The 21,983-nt window shown below is 41.8% G+C and overlaps 1 protein-coding gene across 4 annotated transcripts; it reads right to left on the reverse strand.

The window, feature by feature from the left end:
- Positions 1-998: 998 nt before the first annotated feature.
- YIPF7 (Yip1 domain family member 7) lies at positions 999-18,443 on the reverse strand. Of its 4 annotated transcripts, none has more exons than XM_044418401.1 (6): positions 18,203-18,443; positions 15,515-15,631; positions 13,196-13,362; positions 10,191-10,336; positions 4,714-4,895; positions 999-1,855 (listed from the first exon to the last, which is right to left on the reverse strand). In XM_044418401.1, exons 2-6 carry the CDS (start codon positions 15,628-15,630, stop codon positions 1,693-1,695), a joined length of 774 nt encoding a protein of 257 aa, XP_044274336.1. In that variant the 5' UTR covers position 15,631; positions 18,203-18,443; the 3' UTR covers positions 999-1,692. The 4 variants fall into 4 exon arrangements, with proteins under 4 accessions (XP_044274336.1, XP_044274335.1, XP_044274338.1 ...); XM_044418400.1 differs by lacking the exon at positions 18,203-18,443 and adding an exon at positions 17,971-18,080; XM_044418403.1 differs by lacking the exons at positions 15,515-15,631; positions 18,203-18,443 and adding an exon at positions 13,953-14,042.
- Between the last annotated feature and the right edge of the window lie 3,540 nt (positions 18,444-21,983).

A 21,983-nucleotide genomic window follows, 5' to 3' on the forward strand; every position in this document is an offset into this window, starting at 1 on the left:
GTTTAGAATTACCGTATTTTTTGCCCTATAAGATGCACCTGACCATAAGACGCACCTAGTTTTTAGAGGAGACATCCATGTAAAGCTTCCTGATAATCACAGGCACATTCCCCATCACTTCCCCATGGGCTTCATTAAAAGACGGGTTGCCATTTGAAAACACACACCGACCTGTGATTAACAACTCTCACCTGCGCCGGAGGAGAGGGGAGGAGCAGGGCGCGCTGAGTGCATGCCGGCCAGGTGTGGTGCAGCCGGGCTGGCAGAGTGCCGGCGGTGGTCTTCCGGGCGGCGCAGCAGCAGGTCTTCCCAGGCGGTGGGGGTGAGCAGTCCGTCTCTTTGTGCGGCCGGTGGGTTAAAGCCCGCGCCTCCTTCTCCTCCGCACCGCTCCCCGAGCGGCACAGGTCTCACCTGTGCAGGAACGGGGGGGGGGGGGGGCGAAGCAGCGCACGCCGAGCGAGTGCGGGCCAGGTGGTACCACGTGGTGCAGGCGTGCTGGCAGCGTCCCGGGCGTCAGGCACACACATATTCGCTCTATAAGACGCACAGACATTTCCCCTTACTTTTGAAGGGGAAAAAAGTGCGTCATATAGAGCGAAAAATACAGTATCTTGCTACCCACCCTTTTTTGCTTTCTGAAAATTATTTTCCACTGCATAAAATTGGGCACATGTGCTGGTGGGCCTACATTAAAGTTCCTTATTGCTGTATTCAGCCACTGGAAAATGTACTTCCCAGGACCTCTCATGACTTAGAGCAGACTTATTCAATATGACTGGATACTGGACATAATACTCCTCATCATTCCTGGCCATGGCCCAAGCTGGCTGAAGTTGAGTCGTGCCCTAATATATCTAGAAGCCACCAAGCTGAGGGAACCTGGCTTAGAGCCTCCTGGAAATTCAACACATTCTTCCACCACTTTAAAAATGAATGAACAAACCCTGGAAGAAGAATGGGTGTTAGATCTGAAACAGAGACAGAAGTCACATACCATGTTTGCAGGAAGACAATCAATAGGGTCTGTGTTCAAACACACAGAAACTTTTGATAACAAACGTTTTCTTGGCTGGGTGCCTGATCGTGCATTTCATGTCAATCAGTGCATCGTTGAAAGTGAGGGGCTAACATATCATTTGTATTCCTAGCCAGGCAATCCGAAGCTTTGCAAACATCTTTAAAGGGCTCTCAAAGATTGTCTGGAGATGGCTGTAATTTTGCAGTTAGACATATACATTGGAGAGAACAGAGGCAATGTTAGAGGACTGCCCACTTGGGCTGGAGTCCCCAAGTTTTCATTTGGAGTCCTGAATCCCGGGGAGGCCATCTGCCCAACCACTCTGCTGTCTGTAGGCACTTGGTATTACTAGGGACCTGGATTATTTCTGCTGCATTGGATCCCTTGCTGTTTCTCCAGTTTTTTTCTGAAATATCTTCTCTCCAGTCTTCTATCTATCTCTTCTTATAGATAGAGGTTTTTCTTAGATGAGAAGGTTCTCTTTAGACACATATAGAGAGAGCCTTTAGAGCATATGTAAATGAGTATATTCAAATTTCTGTGTTTTTTGTTTTTGGGGTTTTTTTTTTTTGGTCTTTTGGGGTTTCTTTGTCCTGTGGGCCTGAGGCCCAGATCTTTTCAGGACCTAGTATTGCTCTCAGGGAGGTAACAGGATGGCTCAAAGAAAATGAAGCTCAGAAAACAGTCATAAGTGCAAAAAGGCCATAGAGTAAAACGCAAGGATAGGCAACCAGAAGTTGCTGGCCTTCCATAGCCAACGCTGATGTGAATATTTTGGAGGCCGACAGGCTGCACCATCCAGTAATGATCAGGGCTAGCAGAGTTCCCAGAAGTCCCCTGCAGGAACAGAATTGACAACAAAAATAATTGGTTAAGATGATTTGAATGAAAACATCTCAGTATTCTCGCTAAACAGGGATACAATGATAGCGGAAGCCTAGTAGCAAATACAACATCACATCAAGGCAAACAAACAGGAGCAGGTGGGAAGGGAGTCATTTTTCATTTGGGACAAACAAAACAGTCTCATAATTTGCAGCCTGAAAAGGCTAAGCAGCGAGCCATAAATTAGTGAGCGACTATCTCGTTTGCTAGAAGTGTGAGGCAAGCCATCTCAGCACTTTTCATGCCACAGTGCCCCAGAAGCCCACAGCAGGTAGAGAGAAATGGCCACACCATGTAATTTTTGCACTACTCAACCTGAAACGAAAGCCACATCTATGCAAGCAAAGTACAGAAATAAATGCAGGGTTTTTATACCACTTTGGTTTATATGGCAGTACTGGAATGCAATGCAGGCCCATGACTTTTCCATTACAACACACCCTGTCCTCCCACAGAACTACAGCTGTTGGGTTTCGCTAGATAGAAGGAATAGCTAGTAAAGCAACATATTCCTGTCATTCCGATATGCCTGCTGAGTTTATACTTATTGCAAAAACACATTTCATTTATTTCTCTTTTCATTATGTTTACGCCTGTTTCCCTCGTCCTATGGGCTCAGTGCAGCTTACTGCAATGTCATCAATATCTAATGGGCGGCTTGCGGAAACAAAAGAGGGCAAAGAAGAGTGATGAATAATTCCTTTCTACTCACAAACATGTTGTTGTCCCTGTTCGCTCTATTTCTTGCTGGTCTCTTGAGACACATACCTTGCTCAATCGTCTTTTCCTTTGCCAATCCCTTCCTCTCCGCCTCACTCCGCACATACCCACAGAAAACAAACCATTCCTTTTAGAAAAGTTCTGTCAGGTGCTTAAGTGCTCCTCAGTTCAAGGGAGAGTTCAGTGGGTGGGGGCTGTAGTGAGGGAAAAGTGATGGTTCCTCTTGCCTCCTTTGCTTTTCTCTTCCATCTGTTCCTATGAGAGCTTGGCTTTATTCTCTTTATTAATAAAACTAGAGTTCTACATCCCATGGAATCTTTAGGATGCCACAAGGAGAATGGGAAACACAGGCCTTGGCCCAAGGATTGTACTTTGTGATCAGTTCACTAGACTCAATGAGGTCATTTCCTAAAACTGGCAACAAACTGCTCTGTGATCAAGCACAATAAAGCTTCATTCCTATAGGCCTTACCTGCGTGCAAGTCCAACTGATCTTAATGGGACTTATCTCTAGGTAGCTATGCTTAGGATTGCACTGTAAGCAAACTGGAGTTAGCTCTATCTGTTGTTGTTGTTTTTAAAATGCACATGCATTGCTTTATAAATGAAAATTAAATGTGCCTATAGCTATAGAGCCAAAATACTATTAATGGATCCTTCAGACAAACCAATGGTTGTCAGATCAAGGTAACAAGAGCTCTATGTTGTGGATTATTGCCAGGGCTTTCGCCACACAGATGGAATAAGCCATAAAGGTAACACACACACACAGACACACACACATGCAGGGTGGGGGGCAACAGCAGAATATATTTATATAAAACTATTACTTTAAAAAAAAAGAAACAATAGAAGGTTTTCATTTCCTGGATGCAGTTTTCTACAGCTCCCTCAGCTCCCACTTTAATGAAGAATAAAATAGGTGGAGATACAGGAGGTACTTCATATATCTGAAAACAGGTTAGATAAACCTGGGAGATAAACTTATAATTCCCACTCATATCAAACTTAGGTGGTCTGGTGCTATACGTATCAGTTGGGAAATGAAATAAACTGAATGTATTTACATACGTATATAGTTTTACACACCTAGGGACTCTCCAGAAGACACAAAAACCACAACCTAATTTTTTGATTGATCATCCAAAAATAAGAGGGTGGATTTTGCATACTCAGGAGACCTCCTAGGTATATAAAAGTATACACAAACCCCCAAATGGTTTAGCAAGGACCTGTGAGGCTCTAAGGGCAGAATAATAAAGTTTGTGGTTGAAAGATGTTGAGATGTGGAATATGAAGTTGGCAGAAGGGGAAAAAGGATAATGGAGGGCAGGGGGGAAGCGGGAAGTGAAGGCTGAACTCCTGAAAATTTTATACTAAGCATCTGAGGAAGCAGATTGGAAATGTAGGACACATGCTGTGAAATTAAGATTCCTCTTGTTCCACCAGGCTCCTGTTCTATGCTTGCTTTAGGCCTGAACAGGAACATTCTTTTATGTAGTGGGAATAGTTAGGAGCAGGGTTACCCTGCAAAGTTTTATAAGATGGACTCTCCATCTACAGAGGCAGCACACCTCTGGGCATGGTGTGTTGGAGGCAGGTAATAACGGATTAAGTGTCACAGCTCTGAGTACAAACACATAATAGGAGTCTTCCCCAGTTCATAGCCCTGCAGATGTGTAACTTTCATCATCTTCACCAAGCATGGTGAATGATCAGGAATGATGGGGATTGCAGTCGACACCTTGGGAGAGTACTAGACCGGAAGGGCTATTTCTGAAGTATGTGGTCTACCACTGTGGAAAATCAAATGCTTAATATGGCCTGATCTAATGAACTGATTCTCAGGGATTGATTCTGTAAATGTCTGGACAGGAAAAACAGCCCTGCAGCTTCCAGCTTGCTCTAACCAGCCATTGTAGGAATTTTTTTCCTCCCTAAAACTTAGGATGGCACCCTAATATCCCAGCCCAACACTCCTCTTTCTCCATTCTTGTCGTCCTCTGTCTTAATAAATCTTACATACAGTAAATACGCCTTTATACCATTTGCAGCAACTTGCCAGCATTCTAGATTAAATTAATACTTACTGTAGGGAGAAGAATGCTGCACATGTGGAGAGAATCACCATAGGCAGGAGGCAGTAACCTAGCACACTCGCTACACATCCATAGGAAACACTGGCTATGCTCATCAGGTTCAGCAACGCATGGATTGCTATGCATCCAATAGCACTCATGCCATAAATATAGCCAAAATGAACTTTCCCTGCCTGTAGAAATGAACAAAGAGGCTGCCGTCACTGTGTGAATGATGGATTGGATGGCAAAGAGGTGGCGTATTCAAGTATATGCAGAATCACAGATACTTTAATTATGGTGCATTGAGTGCAATGAGGAAGTAAATGGGAAACTCAAAGCTCATTGAACTCTGTAAAATGTTGTCTCTAATTTTAGAGTTTATACTGGATATACAAAAATCTTGTTTGGTGCCATTAAGAATAAGAAAGTAGTTTCCAGGAAACTGATTTGACAGCAAGACTGAAAGATAACACCATTGGAACAAAGAAGGAGACTGGAGATAAATTAAGAGAATAAAAGTTGACTTTGGGGATAAAAATCTTCTTTACTGGTGGCATCTGATTGAGGGCTCTCTTTCTAGTTCAAACCAACAACACTATTTAAATCCTTATTTAGTAAGTGCAGCATGCTGAGATCAATAAAGAGTCAAGTCATCATCAACCTAGAAATGAAACAATATTTGCGTTTGTAGATTGCTCTAGACTTTTATGTCTGATGAACAATGTATAGTTTAAAGGATGTTATTTAAGTTTTTATTTTTTTATCCCTCTCTCATCATAGAAGAACCCAGGCTCAGCCAAAAAAGCTGATTGAGAGAGCTGGAAAAAGGGAAATTCAAGACAGAGAAAAAGAAGTGCTTTGTCACACAGTGCATAGCGGAACAGTGGACAGTGATGTCCACACCCTGAGAAAGCTTCAAAGCTGAGCTAGAGAAATTCATGGAGCATAAGGCTTGCCATAATGACTGTATATTACCCTCAGGATCAAAAGCAGTGGTCCAGCTCGCATGATCACGGAGGAGAAATAAGCCATGGTGACCTGCCTCTCTCACTTGTGCGTCCCAACACGGGCTCTTGTAGGGTTGCGGGTGACTTGCTTACATGGCACAACAGGACAAGCCATGCTGCCGAGGGTATTTACACAACTCCCCTGCACATGCACAGAGGGGCAGGGAAACAATTAGCCATCCTGGCTTATTCCTCTGTGTAACAGTTGCTGAAGAACCTGAGTGGGAGGGCCCTATTGCCCTCTGGTCCCACTAGAGGGCCTCTCACAGCCTGTCCATTGTGGGAAACTGGATACTGGGCTAGAGAGGGCTTTGCTCTGATCCTAGAGGGCTCTTCTTGGGTCTTTTCTTTGACATCATGCCCAATTTGGTCCCAATTCTCACTGAAATCATTGACCTTTTAACTTAGCTGGAACTGAGTAATGAAAACAGTTCCTTTCTCATAGCAAACAAGTATGCCAGGGAGATTCCCCCACCCCTCAGCAGCTAGTTTTCTGAAAACACACACAATACAATCTCTCTCTCTCTCTCTCTCACACACCCCCCCCCCCCACACACAGAGGTATGTAAGCAGAAACATTCAATCACGTGTGACTTCACTTATTGTCTGAGGTCATTCAGTGCAAGCACAGGTTTATCAGCATAGTGAGAACCAGGTCCATGTTACACTTTGGTTGCTGAATTGTGCCTGTACTTTCTTTTGCTGTACAATGAAGATTCTGTGAAGATTCTGTTTTGTCAGGTCAAAGAAATAATGCACCTCTTTGTGAAGGAAGTTGATACTTTAGCGAAAATACAAAAAAATAGTTTCCTAAGTGTGCAAACTTGTCCATTGTCCACAAATGAACCCTCTGAAGTATTCAGTCAAATTGTTATGAATTTCTGATTCATTTTTATGCAATTGTGATTCATTCACTAACACTGCAGCTAAGTTTACAAAAAGTAGCTACTGCTACTTTAGCCCATCTACGACTAGCCCTTTTTTTATAGCTTTGCCAAGTTGCTAGGGGTAGTGTTTAGGATGTTTGTGGCTGCCCTGCTCTAAGCCAGCCTTCCCCAGTGTGGATGTCCTCTGGACTCCACTAGCATGGCCAATGGTAAGGGACAACTGAAGCTGTATCTCAGAACATCTGGAAGAAACTGGCTTGGGAAAGCTGCCATATACACTTCCCTGAAAGTAAGCTCTATAGAAGTCAATGGGACTTACTGTTGAGTAGACCTGTGTACATTTGGGCTTTTAAAACCCTGTTAGTGCAGGCTTCAAAGCCTGTTATGAAAATATGATGGAAAAGTTTATGTCTGAAAGAAAATTAATGGACGGCTGTCTTTTCATCAACACTCATATTTCCAGTATTCCCACAACTGCTGCTAACATGTTGCTGGCAGATAATGTCATTCATGTAACACATTACTGCCACATTACTCCCAAGTACCTCTGCAGCATTAAAGGATCTCAATAGGTTTAGCATTTTCAGTCTGAGTGGGAAAGCTTGATCTGCAATATTTTGTGCAGATGCAGTGCGTAAACACAATGCCAGCAATAATCAGTTAATATTTTAACTTGTTTGTTCCAGAGTGTTTGATTAATTGACACAGGCATACTTAGCAGCTTAATCTAAGATTAACAAATTGCTGTGCCAGAGGCAGAAGAAGGCAAGATAGCAACTAAATGAAAACTCTCTTTGATATACAGCTTGACAGTGGAGAGAGATTCGGTGCAATAAAAATGGGATGGGGCAGTTGGGGAGTAAAGATGGAAAATTAAGTTGGGACAGATTTAGCCAAATTGGCTTTGCATTTACTGCATTTTACATGTGTTTTATCTCCTTTACTTTCATTAGAGATTCATTTTAGATGAGCCCAGGAACCAGCTGTTAAAAAAATCAACTGATTTAGAGCCCAATATTTCTGATGAAGTTTATGCATTGTGGTACACTGCACATTATTTTTTTCAAGCATAACAATTCATGACCCAGCTCTGAGGCTGGAAAAGCTTGCACCCCCAAATCTGTCGGAAATACATTTCAAAAGAAAATCTGCTGTAGTCTTTCAGTTACTGTTCCAAGGTGATTTCTCTGTAGGTTCCAGCCTGAGATTGTAGGACCTTTTAACAGTGTTTCAACACAAAGTTCTGAACTTCACTCCTTTACATTCCTCTCGGCCTCACCAAAGTGAGCTTAGGCAGGCACAAAACTTGAGCAGCTTCTTCAAAGTCATACTATTTATAATTCTTCCTTTGAGTGAATTGTGTATATGCAGGCAGACAAGCAAGGGCAGGTATAACTAGACCAGTCTGTCTGCCTGTCTCTTGGGAAAACCTGATCAACCACTGCCATGGCTGTATTAAGTGGACTGGTGGTCACATTTTCTGAAAAATGTCACAGTGCACATTGGTCAGACCTTTGAAAAGCTTTCCAAGTTAGGGTCCATGATGCCAACCACTGGAATTGGAGGTTTCAGTTGATGCTTGAAGTTCAGAAAGTATTGTTCTGTGGAAGGCAATCTATGATGGTGCCTATGAACTGTGATTCTACATGAACATATCTCCCCTTTTTAGCCGAAGATAGCTCTGAGGGCTGAGCAAGCACACCCTCAGGTAGGTTACAGGCCTCAAGTGAGGAGATTCAAGGTTCTGGAAACAGTCCCTTCTTGGGGCCAAGAAGAGAACCAAGTAAGTACATTTGTACCTACAAGGACCATAGCATGACCAGCTAGTGTGGTGGTAGGTTCATCAGGAAAGAGGCTTCAGTGGTCTAGGCCCAATTTAGAAAGGCCCTCAATACAAAATGCTCCATGTATATATGGATCCAGCCCTGGCCTGTGACAATCTGCAGCATATCTAGAGAATATTATCTTTGTGACGAACTAATTGCAATGTCTGGGTCAGTATCCCACTTTGTATGGGTCCAATTCACAAACATGGAAGTGAATAAGACATTTTTGCGGAACCATTACAACATTGCTATCTGCACCTCCTCCACCCATCAGTACAGCCATTTCTCATTTGCATCATTATGTAAATAGAGGCTCTGACGTCCCTGCTCACATACTTCTTGCTTTCTATACTGCCAAAAAGCGTTGCTAGATTCTGCAGAAGAGTTTTGTATTTTTCTTCTATATTTATCAGCTGCTTGAAATACAATGTAGAAATCTTAATCTGAATTACATGCTTTTCAAGCGTACATTATGATGCATTAGGCAGAAAAAAAATACAAGCAAACAGCAATAGATCTGTGAAGCTGTAAATTACAGTATTCAGGTGCAAGAGAATGAGTGGAGGCACGTCAGCAGTATGCCTTCATCCTGCTAAGAGCACAATCCCGTGCATGTTTAGAGAGAGAAAAGGTGCCACACAAATTCCCAGCATTCCCCAGTCAACTTCGTTGTTGTGGGAGGAAGGGCTTTTTTTCTGTCTAAACATGAATCCCAAGTCTCGGGTTCTTTAGAACAATGGTGATCAAAAGGCAAATTGGGACCCACTGGTGGATCTGTAGGCACTTTGCAGTAGTATAGTAATGGTTTCTGATTTTCAGTGGATTAACAAGGACACAAGAAACGTTCTATTTCCCTCCAAAACTAGGCTGTCAAAACCAAGAAATGCGATGTGTGTGAGAGTGAGCGAGCAGAGGAGTAAGAGAAGTGTGTGTGTGTGTGTGTGTGAGAGAGAGAGATTTGCATAAAAGCTTGTTTTGATACTGGGAAAAAAAACTATAGGGCTGAGCATATACTCAACTCTGTGCCCATTTCCTAAGTGGATCTAGCCTCCTCTATGCCCACTTCCCCGAGCACTCAGCAGCTGATCCCAGCAGCTGGACCTGGAGGGCTAGTGAAAAACTTGATCCTGCAAGCATAAAGGCAGGGGCAGCTCCTCGTTCAGGAGGGCCCTTGGATTGGCTCCCCCTCTCAGTGAATCTTGCTGCTCCCTACCACTGGCACCAGCTGCTAATGTTCCTCGTTCTTTTTCTCATCCCTGCTATCACTTGCTTGCTTGACTGGCAGGGAGGCCACAAACCCAGTGGCACCTGCTGCCCCTTCTTCGTGCCACCGCCATTAGCTGAGACAGGTGGACAAGCAGATTGCAGGAGCGAAAAAGAAAAGCAAGTTCCAGGGGACTCTTTCCCAGGTTGCCACAGGGATCCTGGGATGACTGGCAAAGGGCACCCTTGCCCTCAGTTGCTGCACCCACCACTGCTGTGACGGGCAGGTCCTTCCTGTGGTTTCTAGTCAACGAATGCTGACTTTTCACTGAGCTGCTACATGAATGCCTGGCAGGACTGTTTGTATTATGTTCCAAAGGCAATGGTTTCAACTAAACAAGCTATAGGCAAAGAAAGAGGGAATCCTCCAATATGGCCAATAAAGATACTTTTTTTCCTAGATCTGTTTTGCACAGATACAAAAAGGTTCTCATATTGTCCTACTGTCACTGCTCACCAGATATGGGTATGATTAATTATTAGTGGATGCCACTATACCATACCAGTAGCAGTGTTCCTCCAAGAGCCAAGCAGAAAACCATCGGCCCTGTCAGGTCCGTCTCGTTCATAATGCTGCCATCTGCTGGCTTCATTGGGTTGAGGACCGTTAACGTTTTCTGCCAGATGTGATCGAAATTGATTCCCAGTTCTGCAAGAGAGAATAGTTTCAACATTGTTCTTTATCTCACGGGAAAGCCTTGGACGAAAAAGTTCATTAGGGATCTTGACTCCCCAAATAATTCTCAGTCGGTTGGCCATATACAAATTATTCTAATGACTTGTACGTGGTATCCAAGGCATCATTTGGATTCTAGATAGGAAGGTATCGATTACTCAGTTATGAAAGAGGGGACTTTGTAAACCAGACAGCAATACTGTCCTCATATGCCTTTGATTTATCATATGCCCAGAAATAACATGGGCATTATTTTATAGCACCGATGTGTATAAAATAAACGTTGAATAATTTGATGAAGAGTTTTGAAGATAATAAAGTTGCGCACTCCATTTTTCTTGTATGTCATACAACATGAGGACAGAATGAGATTGATTCTAGCATGGATGCTGATGGACATGCTGTTTAGAAATAGGGCTGCCTTTTATTAATATGATTGTTATTGAATGCCTTTAATGCAAGACACTACTCTGTTCCCATAAGCTGATTCCCAGTTTTGACTGGGAATGGATGGGTGCACCTACAGATGCCCTGGCTTCAGAGTCAGGGTATGTATTAGAATTGAGTACTGGGGGCTTGTAGTACTAGTGGTCCACCGAGCCAAATTCAGTCCATGCTTTGCTTGTGGTAGAAATTATTTGACATGTCAGCCTGTCTAGGACTACAAAGACAGCTTCTCAAGCACATGGTAAGCTCAGCCCTTGGCAGGTGTCCTGTTCCAGGCAGTGAATATATTTTTATTTTCGTGGCACTCTATGCCAGAATAACTTCGCCATGTCTTATCTTTTCCTAAACTTGGTTCAGGAAAGGGACTCAAATACCAAGGAACCACCTCCTTTCATAGTATCTTGCTCATGCACGTGGTTGTTCAATTAGCAGTGGTGTGGCCAACAACATGGCTTGCCCGCTTGGGAGCCTCTCCCAGTTCACTGGCAGAGCACACAGTCTGGGTTTTGGTGAAGCCAAGGTATAAGATTCATTAAGGATTCGGGAGGCAGTACAGAATGGGGAAAGGGTTAGTCAGTTGCAGAGCACAACATGATAAGCAGACTAAGGTGACAATTCGGTGGCAAAAGACAAGGAAGCACAGGCCTGCAGCAAGAAATGTAACTAATGATAATAAAGTCTTCCCTCTGCCTTTTGGGGAAAGCTACAACTGGGCACCTGGACTGCAGAAACACTTCTGGTGCTTGCGTCAATCTCTTCTGCTTCCTGCACTGACTGTCCAGTGCTCATCTCCAGCTCTGAGATGGACTCTAGAAGATTCCTGGACAAGATGCTCCTCAATAAGTTAGCTAAGCTTGAGGTACTTGGCCTTGAGATGCCCTCAGCCAGGACATCTGCATTGCAATGCCAGCATCTGGAGGATCTGGCCTTTAGTTTTAGCATGGGCCTGCAAGTGATGGCAAAAGGGAGGTAGGTGTCTTTCTCTTGAGTCTGGGTAGGACAAAGTCAGCAATGTTTGGCTGAGTTGGCCACTTCAGGCTGACCACAACAGCACTGCAGCCTAAATATCTCTACTAGTGATTGTACATGGAGTTTTCTAACCTAACACAGTTGTTGCCATTAGTGTAATGTAGAACCATCATGATTCACAGGCCTGTTCTTAAGTTTTGCCTTGGCATAAGCCACCTTAATTTAAGAAAACATGAAAATTTATTACAAGATATGTAAACAAGATTATAACAAGTGTTTATTAATTATAGGTACCTTAACATGATACCTGATTGTGCAATATAAACACAGAGGGAAATGCAATGCTGTGAAGTCTGAAAGCAAAATTTATTGTGCTGCTGTCATCTAGAGGTAGTAAAGTCTATGATATATGTGCCATAAAAATGAGTTAACGCCTTTATTTTCCATGCAAATTGTGGTGCTGCCCTTTCAAACATAAACATGTGTGTGTTACAAATGCAAGACGACAAATTAACCCGATTCCCTACCTTCTGTAACAGCATAGAATGGAATATTGCTTCTAAACATACTTTTTCACCAAGAATATTTGGACTGTGTGATGATCAACCTAGTTACAGTTCTGGGCCCAGGACAATTTAAAATGGGGTTTGCATTAACACACACTGAATGAAAAGCTGGTTGACTTTTCGTCTGGCTTGTGTATGCTCATTATGAGAAAGGGAGATTTAATACTGCTGTATAATGCCACATTTTGGACATGATATAATGTCTCTTAAAAGGCTGTGGTCTGCAACTGAATTTTAACATGAAGGAGCCTGTTGTTGCTGTAATGGACCAAGCAAAAAACTAAGCCTTTGATTTAAAAGTCCAAGTGATGGGACCCATGAAGGAATTTGAAATCGGAGTGGTGGTCCCTAGTGTGACCTTGGATGGCAAAATGTAGGTTTCTTTTGTTGAACATCCAGAAAGCAACATGTTCCAGGTACCTACCTGTTAACTCTGAGAAGAGTGCAGAAAGCAGGGACTATAGCTCAGTGGTAAAGCAGGAGTTCTGCATTCACAAGGTCCCAGATTCACTTGCTGGCTTCTCCAGGTAGGGCTGCTGCCAGTCAGTGTTGACAATACTGAGTTAGATGGACCAAGGGTCTGACTCAGTAAAAGACACCTACCTATACCTATGAGATGTTTTTTGCCTACTTCTAGATTACTCTTTGTTAGTAGCCTATATTTTATGGTATCTTATCCAAACAAAATACACATTGTCATTAAATGTTAATTGTTATCTATATAAGGATGGGGGAAAATAAATGGCTTAGTTGATAGCACAAGCATCTGTGATGATGATTAACAGATTCTACTTTATGCATAGCTGCCAGAACATGCAAAAAAGTGTAATTAAGTGTTTTAATTCTGTACCTTCTAGCAAAGGAGGTTCTTCATCAAAGCTGTCACAGTAAACACTATTAGATGGAAACTCGGAAGCATATGCTGGTTGAAAGATCTGGCCAGGATATGGGTGAGAAGATGAAAGCATTTCTGCAGGAGCAAAGGTATTTGACTGTGGCAAGGAACCCATCCAACCTCTACAATAAAGGGGACATTGCTATCAGAATCAAAGAACATATTCCTACAATCTCTTATGTAATATATTAGATCTTATTAGGATTAATATGTGAAATGTAAGTATTTTGGTAGCTGCACATGGTGTTCCAACACCTCTAAAATTAAGACAATCAAAGCCGGTAAGACGATAACCTCCTGTAGATTGCATCATTTCACCTGTTTTGTCTCCCCACAAAAATATCTCAATCTAGTCTGGTTCATACCTTAATGTTGGTGTAGGAACCACTTCCATGAGGATTCCTCCCAGATCAGACTAGTGGTGATCGCATCAAAGAATAATATGAATAAGACTACTGTCTCCTTCCTGAGCAAATGTCCCGGTCCTTCCTGAGCAAAATTTATGGAGAAAGTAATATTTCCATCCACAAGATTCTCCAGGGACTGTCTGCATGAGAAAGCCACAAGGAAGCAGTTCCTATGCCACTGTCTGTGCGCTGCCCTTGGTTGAAGGTAAAAAACAGTCATCACAGTCCTTTTCATTTTATGATGGGGTTAACAGCTAATACAGTTTAGACATTGGTGTATCATGATGCAGAAAGGTATACTTTACAACATTTGAAGGTGATCACGGAGAGGAAGGCCAGGGTCTCTTACTGATCATCTCAAAGTGCAGGACGCAGAATAAGGGACTCAAGTTACAGGAAGCTAGGTTCAGAAAGAGTAATACAACAATGGAACAAATTACCTAGGAAGGTTGTGGGCTCTTCCATACTAGAAGCATTCAAGAAGCAACTGGACAGCCATCTGAGAGGGATGGTTTAACTTAGAATCCTGCACTGAGCAGGGGATTGGAGTGATGGCCTTCTTGGCCCCTTCCAACTCTATTATCTATGATTCTATGATGTGAAAATTGATTAATGTGTTTCTTCAAGTGGAAAGACATGGCTGGTTACAGAGATCAGAAGAACTGAGCAGTTGCAAAGGTCTAGGAATATTAATAAGCCCACTGGCCAAAGACTAGTATTGCCATTTTGGCTTTGTTTAGGTTTGGTGTCAAACCAAGTTCAAACTAGCTGGACCTTCTGCCACATGAGATCACACTCTTGTTGTCACACAGCGGCCTCTGGGATATTATTGTTGTTATCATTGTAGTTAAATTGTGGCACTTGACAGCAGGCAGTGCTCACTGTTGTTGATCTTGACAAACATTTGTCAAGTGGACTTTGGTTCTTGGTTTATGACTTTGGTTCCTCGCAGGAAAAAGTTGGGATATAATAAATACTAAATAAAGCAATGACACCTACATACCTCCATCTCTCACAAGACATGGCCATACCCTATAGACAATTTTGGGCTCCTTCTAGGTCATGTTGTTCCAAAAATCTTAGAGCTGGCTCTGTTAATTTTGCTATCTGCAGATTAAGTAGGACCAATGATCATTGGGTTTTGGATGCAATGATGAACAGTTACAACATCTGGAATTGTTTAGAGGAAGTGTGAAGGAAGGTAGAAATGATAGATCTGTACAAAACTATGCATAAAAGGGGTTAAGCAAACATTTTTCTCCTTCACTTATAATGTTAGAACATAAAAGATAATTCTTGTGAGATTCAGGACAGATCAAATGAAGTACTTCTTCATACAACATTAGCTAAACTATGGAATTAACTTCTACCAGATATAGTGATGGCCACCCATTTTTTTTATGGGAAATTGCAGGAGAAAGCTATCAGTGGCTACATGTTCCCACAGTTATACACAGCCTCAGCAATCAGCCAGGTCATGCATTGCTTACCCTCTTCTGAGTGGTCGTCTCCATATTCCAAACTGATTTAAAAGGAAGAGTCAAGTAGAGTGACAAAAAAGCTTTTGAAAAACTGACAGAGGGTCTCTTTCTATGTTACAACTCTTTCTCTCCTTTTTAAGGCAGAGGGAGTATAAAGCACCCTCACCATAATGTACTTTCACTTACTTACTTTCAGTTATGAGGTTAAAAATGCTTGGAGCATTGCTTTTAACTTCTTCCTGTATTAAGCACTGCACCGTATTTATATGAATGTAAAAAGATAAATTCGTAACAATGTAAATTGCAAGTATTATTGCAAGCTATTCTCCTTGAAATGCAATGTGAAAATTAAATCAAACAATTTTTTTCCTATTTCCAGAACTTACTTTTTGCTTTCACGAACATTCCCAGTGACTCCACACTCATCATAACCTTGTTGCTGGTTATTGGTGGTATAGTTTGACCGGTAAAAGTCTATATCAAATTGTTCAAAGTTCGACATTCTGAGGAAAAGGAAACAGATTACTTAGCGACAAAAAAGTATCAGCGTTTTATCTGTGTATCTTTTGGGGCAAAAATTCGAAATCCTCGTTTACTTGAAAGGATGGGCTCTTGCTTTTAATGCAAATGTAGCGTCAGCGGCTGAATGTGAACTAGTGAAAACATCTTGTGATATGAGCTTCTCTGTCCTGTAATGCTTGTCTGTGTTTTTCAGTGTCTCCCTTTTCTCCTGGCCACCTGCCTCTCATTTGCTGTCTTTGGTTCACTCCCAGTCATGCATGACTTGCTCAGTTTGCCCCTTCTCCTAGTTCTAAGATTACAGTTCCCCTTTGCTGTCTATGGACCTTTTAATTCCTCTTTTCCTCCTTGCAGTCTTGCTTCTTTTATTTACTTATAAGCGTTGCATTTATTATCACTGGTGCTTGAGAAAGGTAACAACAGCAAAAATCTAACCAAGCATGGATTGTGGCAATTGGGTAAAGATCAGGTCTCCTCTTAATGCGGAGATATTAATGTTTATGCAAAATTCAAAATTGATGTCATAATGTATGCATTTTGCCATGTATGAGTGAATTGTTTTAACTCTTGAGTTTAAGGAAAAAAATGATGGGTGGATCCGCCGAGGGGTTTATGTCTAAGTCAATATGCATAGGCTTGGACAGCAAAATCCAAAATCAGGACTAAATCCTTGGTGGTGAAGAGTGCCATGCTACTGGACTGCCAGTCAGTAGATGAGAGATGCCCATCTCAGAGCCCTCAACATTTCCTAGGCCCTGCCAGCAACACAAGGCATGGGAGGGAGAATGCCAGAGTGCCTCTCTTTTCTCCTTTGCTGTAAAGTGAATTCTGCAGGTCTCTGAGCCATGTATTTCTTCTACTTGGTTAGCAGCTTTTGTAAATAGATGCAAATTTGTAAATTATTAGTACAAATTAAATAGAAATGCAATACACCTGAATGTAGCAGGGAAGACTGTGACCGGGTAACTGGTGTCCCTCTTCTGTCTGTTATCCTGGCAGTGATTGTTGATGGAAAACTTCAGTGCCCTTCACTGCCTTCTTAGGATTCCTGGCTTCGAAATGGATTTGGCCCTGACAGCCCTTCCAACAGAGAGTGGGTCACTTGTGGTTCTACAGTATTTTTGGCCAAAACCCCCTACCCAGCATAGCCAAAAGGGTTTTAGGTCAAAACATCTAGATACACCTTCGATCAGAGGACTGCCCTATGTCCACCCTAGTTCTCTCCAGTAACTAATACATGACAAACTTGTAAACTTTGCGTTACAGATGGGGGCAGGATGTGCAGATGGGTCACAAAATACTCTTCTGTATGGATGATAGTACAAAAAGATATATACTTCCATGCAGTGAAAATTAGATTTTAGAGGGACATGAGAGAGCTCTATAACATCACCAATGCAAAGAGGAGGGTGAGGAGATGGTTAGAATATTTCCGCAAAATTTCTGCATTAGCTTTAAGTCATGATTAACTTAGCACCTTAAGCTGAGGGGTTGAACCTACCTTAGGGTGCCCTCCTATGTGTATTTAGACAGAAAAAAACTCATAAAACTGGCTGGGGTATGATGGCAGTTGTAGGATTATTTTTTGTCCAAACATGGATAGGATTTCACCTTTGGACAGGAAAAATAGAGGATTCGACTGAATGGAGGATAGGTTCATGACCTGACATGGGAACCAGACAGAGAAAAGCCACTCTCCTTGTGTTTAGAAGTAGACCTGGGCCAGGGTTCTGGAACATTTGACAGGCCTTTGATTACATAAAGAAAAAATGCAAAAAACTTGTACATGGCTTTTTAAAAGAAATTCTCTTATGTACAATCAGTATTTCATTTGGAGTTCTTAAAACAACCCCCCAACACACTGCACATTTACAAATCTTAAATTTTATTCTATAGTCAAATTATTCTGCTTCAGTCTGATACTTCCATTCATCAAAAACATTTAACACTGTGGTTATCCCATATAGTAACTCTGTTTCTTACGAGTTAACAAATCATACATGTTTCCTAAGTTAGAATACAAAACTGATTTATTTTTAATAAGTCTAGTAAATTAGAGATTTTTATTAGAAATGTGACATTTTCTATGAATTATGCACACATAAAATTATGAACTGAATTATAATAATTCTTAAGACATCATAGGATAATATTTTAAATTTTAATTTTCAGTACAATTTTAATGCTTTAAAATTCTCAGAAGTACCAATCCCCACCCTGAAAACGCGAGCAATTATCATTTATGGTGAATAAAATGTGCATCTGCTAACAGCTGGATCACAGAGGATGAGTAGCTTCAAACATTTTAATTTTAGGCCCATACCTCTTAAAACTGCAGATGAAAATTTCCTACCATAGATTCAGCTTACAGACAGAGAAACTGGCCAAGTATTCTACTGTGTTAAGCAGGGTGATCTTGAGCTATTTATAAAGTCCTAAATTTGGACTTCCAGCAGATGCATGACAGAAAGAAAGCCGCTCGATGTCACGGGCAATATTTCCAACATGATGTTTGGTAACAACAATAATGAAAGAGAAACCAGTCATTCACTGACCTGAGCCTTAAAACAGAGCAGGTTTCTGTTATGAATTTTACATTCTTGTGTAGAGTGACCAGATATGGATGTGCACAGACTTGTGTACCTTTGCATCTCTAGAGAAGACACTTTGGAGGTCCTTTAGGAGTGAAAAAAAAATCAGCCTTAAATTCCCTCTTCTACTCAAGTGCAACCTTATATACATTTATATGGGAGCAAATGCTGTTGAACTTAATGGAGCTTACCTTTGAGTAGCTGTGCATTGGACTGTACTATGAGCTGGGACATTCCCATTTAAAATCTCACGTAAGGTCAGCCCATGGAGGTCAAGCTGCAGGAAGCGGAGGTGCTATTTTCTAAGCCCTACTGGGTTTGCCAGCGGCAGAGTGTCCATTTGTGACTTGCCAAAAGAAAATATGCATCAGCAACCCTCGTTTGCGTAGCATTTGGCATATGCTGATTAATACATATAGATGCAAATTGAGAAGTCTTACTATAATTTAAATAGAAATATGGTATATCTTGGCATAGTGTGCAAAACTGTGTCTGGGGTGGGTGATCTGTGTGGCTTGCTAAGCCAGCTATTAGTGGCCCATTTCAAAGCCCAGCATTTCCCAAGAAGGCTTTTATTTTTAATGGGCCAACAGCTTTTCAAATAGAGGACTATGCTCTGTAACTAGCACACATGGTCACCCTACCAGGCTTAAAATTCCGGTTGTCGCAGCTCTTCCCTCTAATCCAGGGACCTCCTTCTGGAGATGCCGCTTTGGCTTTCTGACCAGGCATGGAGTTTTCCATCTCTGATTAAAGGGCAGCCCTCACTGAGATGGGTGGACCTCCTGCTGAAGAGGGAATTATGCAATATCCTATTCTCACAAGATTATACTCTTAGCATGCAATCCTAGGCATGTTTAGACAAGAAAAAGCCCTCCAGCTCCCAGCATTTCCCAGCCAGCTAGCCCTTTGCATGTTTACTCAGAAGCACATCACCCCATCTACCAAACATCTTTAGAATCGAAGCCTTACAAATGGATCTCATCCATGAGCGCTTGACAGCATCATTACATCGAATGGGGCTTTCTCCAAAATCAATGTGTTTAGGACACCTGTATGTGACTCTTTTCACCTTCTACAACATTCTTGTTTCATCCTCTGTGCTAACAGCAAACTCATTCTCCCCATGCAGATCTTTATGTAGCTGAAACAGCATAATTGGTACACAAGTATCAGCAAACTTGGGGCAAACTCCAAGCTTTTCAGAAATACAGAAACACTCCTGAAAATCTTAAGAGATTTCTCCAGGTTTGCTGATAAAAACACTCTTTTAAAAACCTAAAATATAAAACACTCTACTTAATACACTTAAGGGGACACCCCTCCACACACACACACACACACACACACACACACACAAATAAAAGCCAAAAGAGATCCCTGGGCACAAGATGTTGCTCATCTGTTTGAAGAAATAAAAACAAAAGGAAAAATGGGAGTGGGTGGGAAGGGAGTATCCTGGGAAAGGGTGTGTTTGGCTGGAATCTTGAACAAGAGCACGTTTTATGGAATAACAATACTGACCTACCTCTATTATCCTTAACTTGTTTTAGATTAAGAGATCTGAAACACTGTCCTAAACTGTCAAACCAGTATCAGAAAAAAGGACAAAGGTTAAGTGGAGGAGGCATCAACAGCATCATCCAGCAGCCCTACAGCTACTAATACTATAGTGGGTGCTTAGAGCACTTGTACGTACTTCAGGTTCTGTAGTTGCAACAGCTTGTTTACCAGTCCTTCTCAGGATCTTAAACAGGCCCAGGTGGGAAAAGTGCAATCTCTCCATTGTCATGGTCTTGTTCAGAAATGTTGCAGTGCTCCACAGGATTGCCTGGGTTTTGCAGATCTGTTATGTCTTGTGTATTTGTCGAAGGTGGCAGAATCTAGCAGTGTAGCTCAACAGGACAAATAGGCGCTCAACACAAGTGAACACTCGATTTCTGGATTTGGATAGGAATGGCAGTAATTTTCCTGCAATTTAATTTTCCTGTATTTATCTCTGTGGCATTTTGAAATGTGTCGTATGCAAACTCTTCTGAAGATTCAGAACCTTCTTGAAAAATTAATGTGAATGTACGAGAAGGAAAATACACTTTCAAATGTCACATTACCATGCCAGAGGGTAGAGGGAGATTTATAAGCAGTAAAACTCTCCTCATCAATAATATTCAGTGTTTTTTAACATCCTTTCAACATTCAACTGGGTTAAATGATGCTACCTGTTAAACACTTCCACAAAATCAAATCAAATTAAGTATTGGTAAATCATAGTCCATACTTCTTAACACTAAGTTTGCCACTCACTTGTCTTGAGATGTATTCTGGAAAAAGGCATCCTTGTTCATTCTCTAGTGCAGCCTCCCACCCTCCAGAGATGCTCAATTACAACCCTGTCACCCCAGCTAATTTAATTGTTGTAAGCCACACAGAGAGTCCAGGTCCGGGCTACTGTAGCAGCAGATACATTGAAATAATACATAAACAAACAAACTAGCTTGAACCATGGCTGGATGGGGATAACAAGGAGGCCGGGGACATCCGCTGTAAAGCTTCAATTCCAGTCTTGGTTTGGTGAAAGATTTCATGTCCTTTGATGCTAGCTTTGGTTTCTGAAACCATTTGCTATACTGCTTGAATTGGAATTCTCCCACTTCCACTCCATATCCAGCAGTCTACTCATGATCATTGTTGGGTGGAAGAGGTCGAGGATGTACTGAATATATTAAAAAGGAACACAAGGAAAATGTGTTGTTGTTATCTGCGGTCATCTCTGACTTACAGTGAGCCTGTAAATGAAAGCCCTCCAAAATGTCTTGTCCATGATGGCCCTGTTTAGTTGTTCTAAATTCATTTCATCTTTTGTCTTTCCTTCTCTTTTTCTGCCATTGACTTTCCCTGACATGATTGTCTTCCAGGAGTCTTGTCTTCTCATGATGTGTCCAAAGTATGAAGCCTCAGTTTTGCCATTTTTGTTTCTAGGGAAAGCTCTGGCTTGATTTGGTCTAGGACCCACTTGTCTTTCTGTTAATCCAGGGTGTTCTCAAAACTCTCCTCCAGCAGCATGTTTTGAACATACTGATTTTCTTCCTGTCAAGCTTTCTTCACTGTCCAGCCTTCACACCCATACACTGTGATTGGGAATACACTAGTTTGGATGATCTTGGTCTTGGTCTCCAGTGAAACACCCTTACATTTGATGATCTTTTCGAGTTCCTTCCTAGATGCCCTTCCAAGTCCGAAGCTTTCTTGACTGCAGTCTCCCTTTGAACTGATGACTGAGCCAAGGAATGTAGCATCTTTCACAATTTCAGTGTCTTCATTGTTGAGAGTGAAGTTGTAGAATTCCTCTGCAGTTGATTTTTTCCCTTAATGTTCATCTGTAGTCCTGCTTATGCACTTTATTTTTTCACTTTCATCAGCTGTTTCAGTTCATTGCTGCTTTCCGCCAGTAATACGGTGTCATCTGCATATCATAAATTATTGATGCCTTCCACCAGTTTTCACTCCTTTTTCTGATCCTAATCCAGCTTTCCTTATTATATGTTCTGTGTACAGGCTGAAAAGACAGGAAGATAAATGCATCCTTGACTGACACCTTTGCGTATAGTAAACCATTCTGTTTCTCCATATTCTGTTCTCACAGTAGCTTCTTGTCCACACTATGTCCTCCCCAATAACCATTTTATTTTTGTTACATAGGAGGCAAATAGCCTAAGAAGAGCTGTGATAGAACAGACCAAGAACC

This window comes from Varanus komodoensis, unplaced genomic scaffold (genome assembly GCF_004798865.1).
Source record: "Varanus komodoensis strain SLA01 unplaced genomic scaffold, ASM479886v1 scaffold9, whole genome shotgun sequence".
In the NCBI taxonomy this organism is placed as follows: Eukaryota; Metazoa; Chordata; class Lepidosauria; order Squamata; family Varanidae; genus Varanus; species Varanus komodoensis.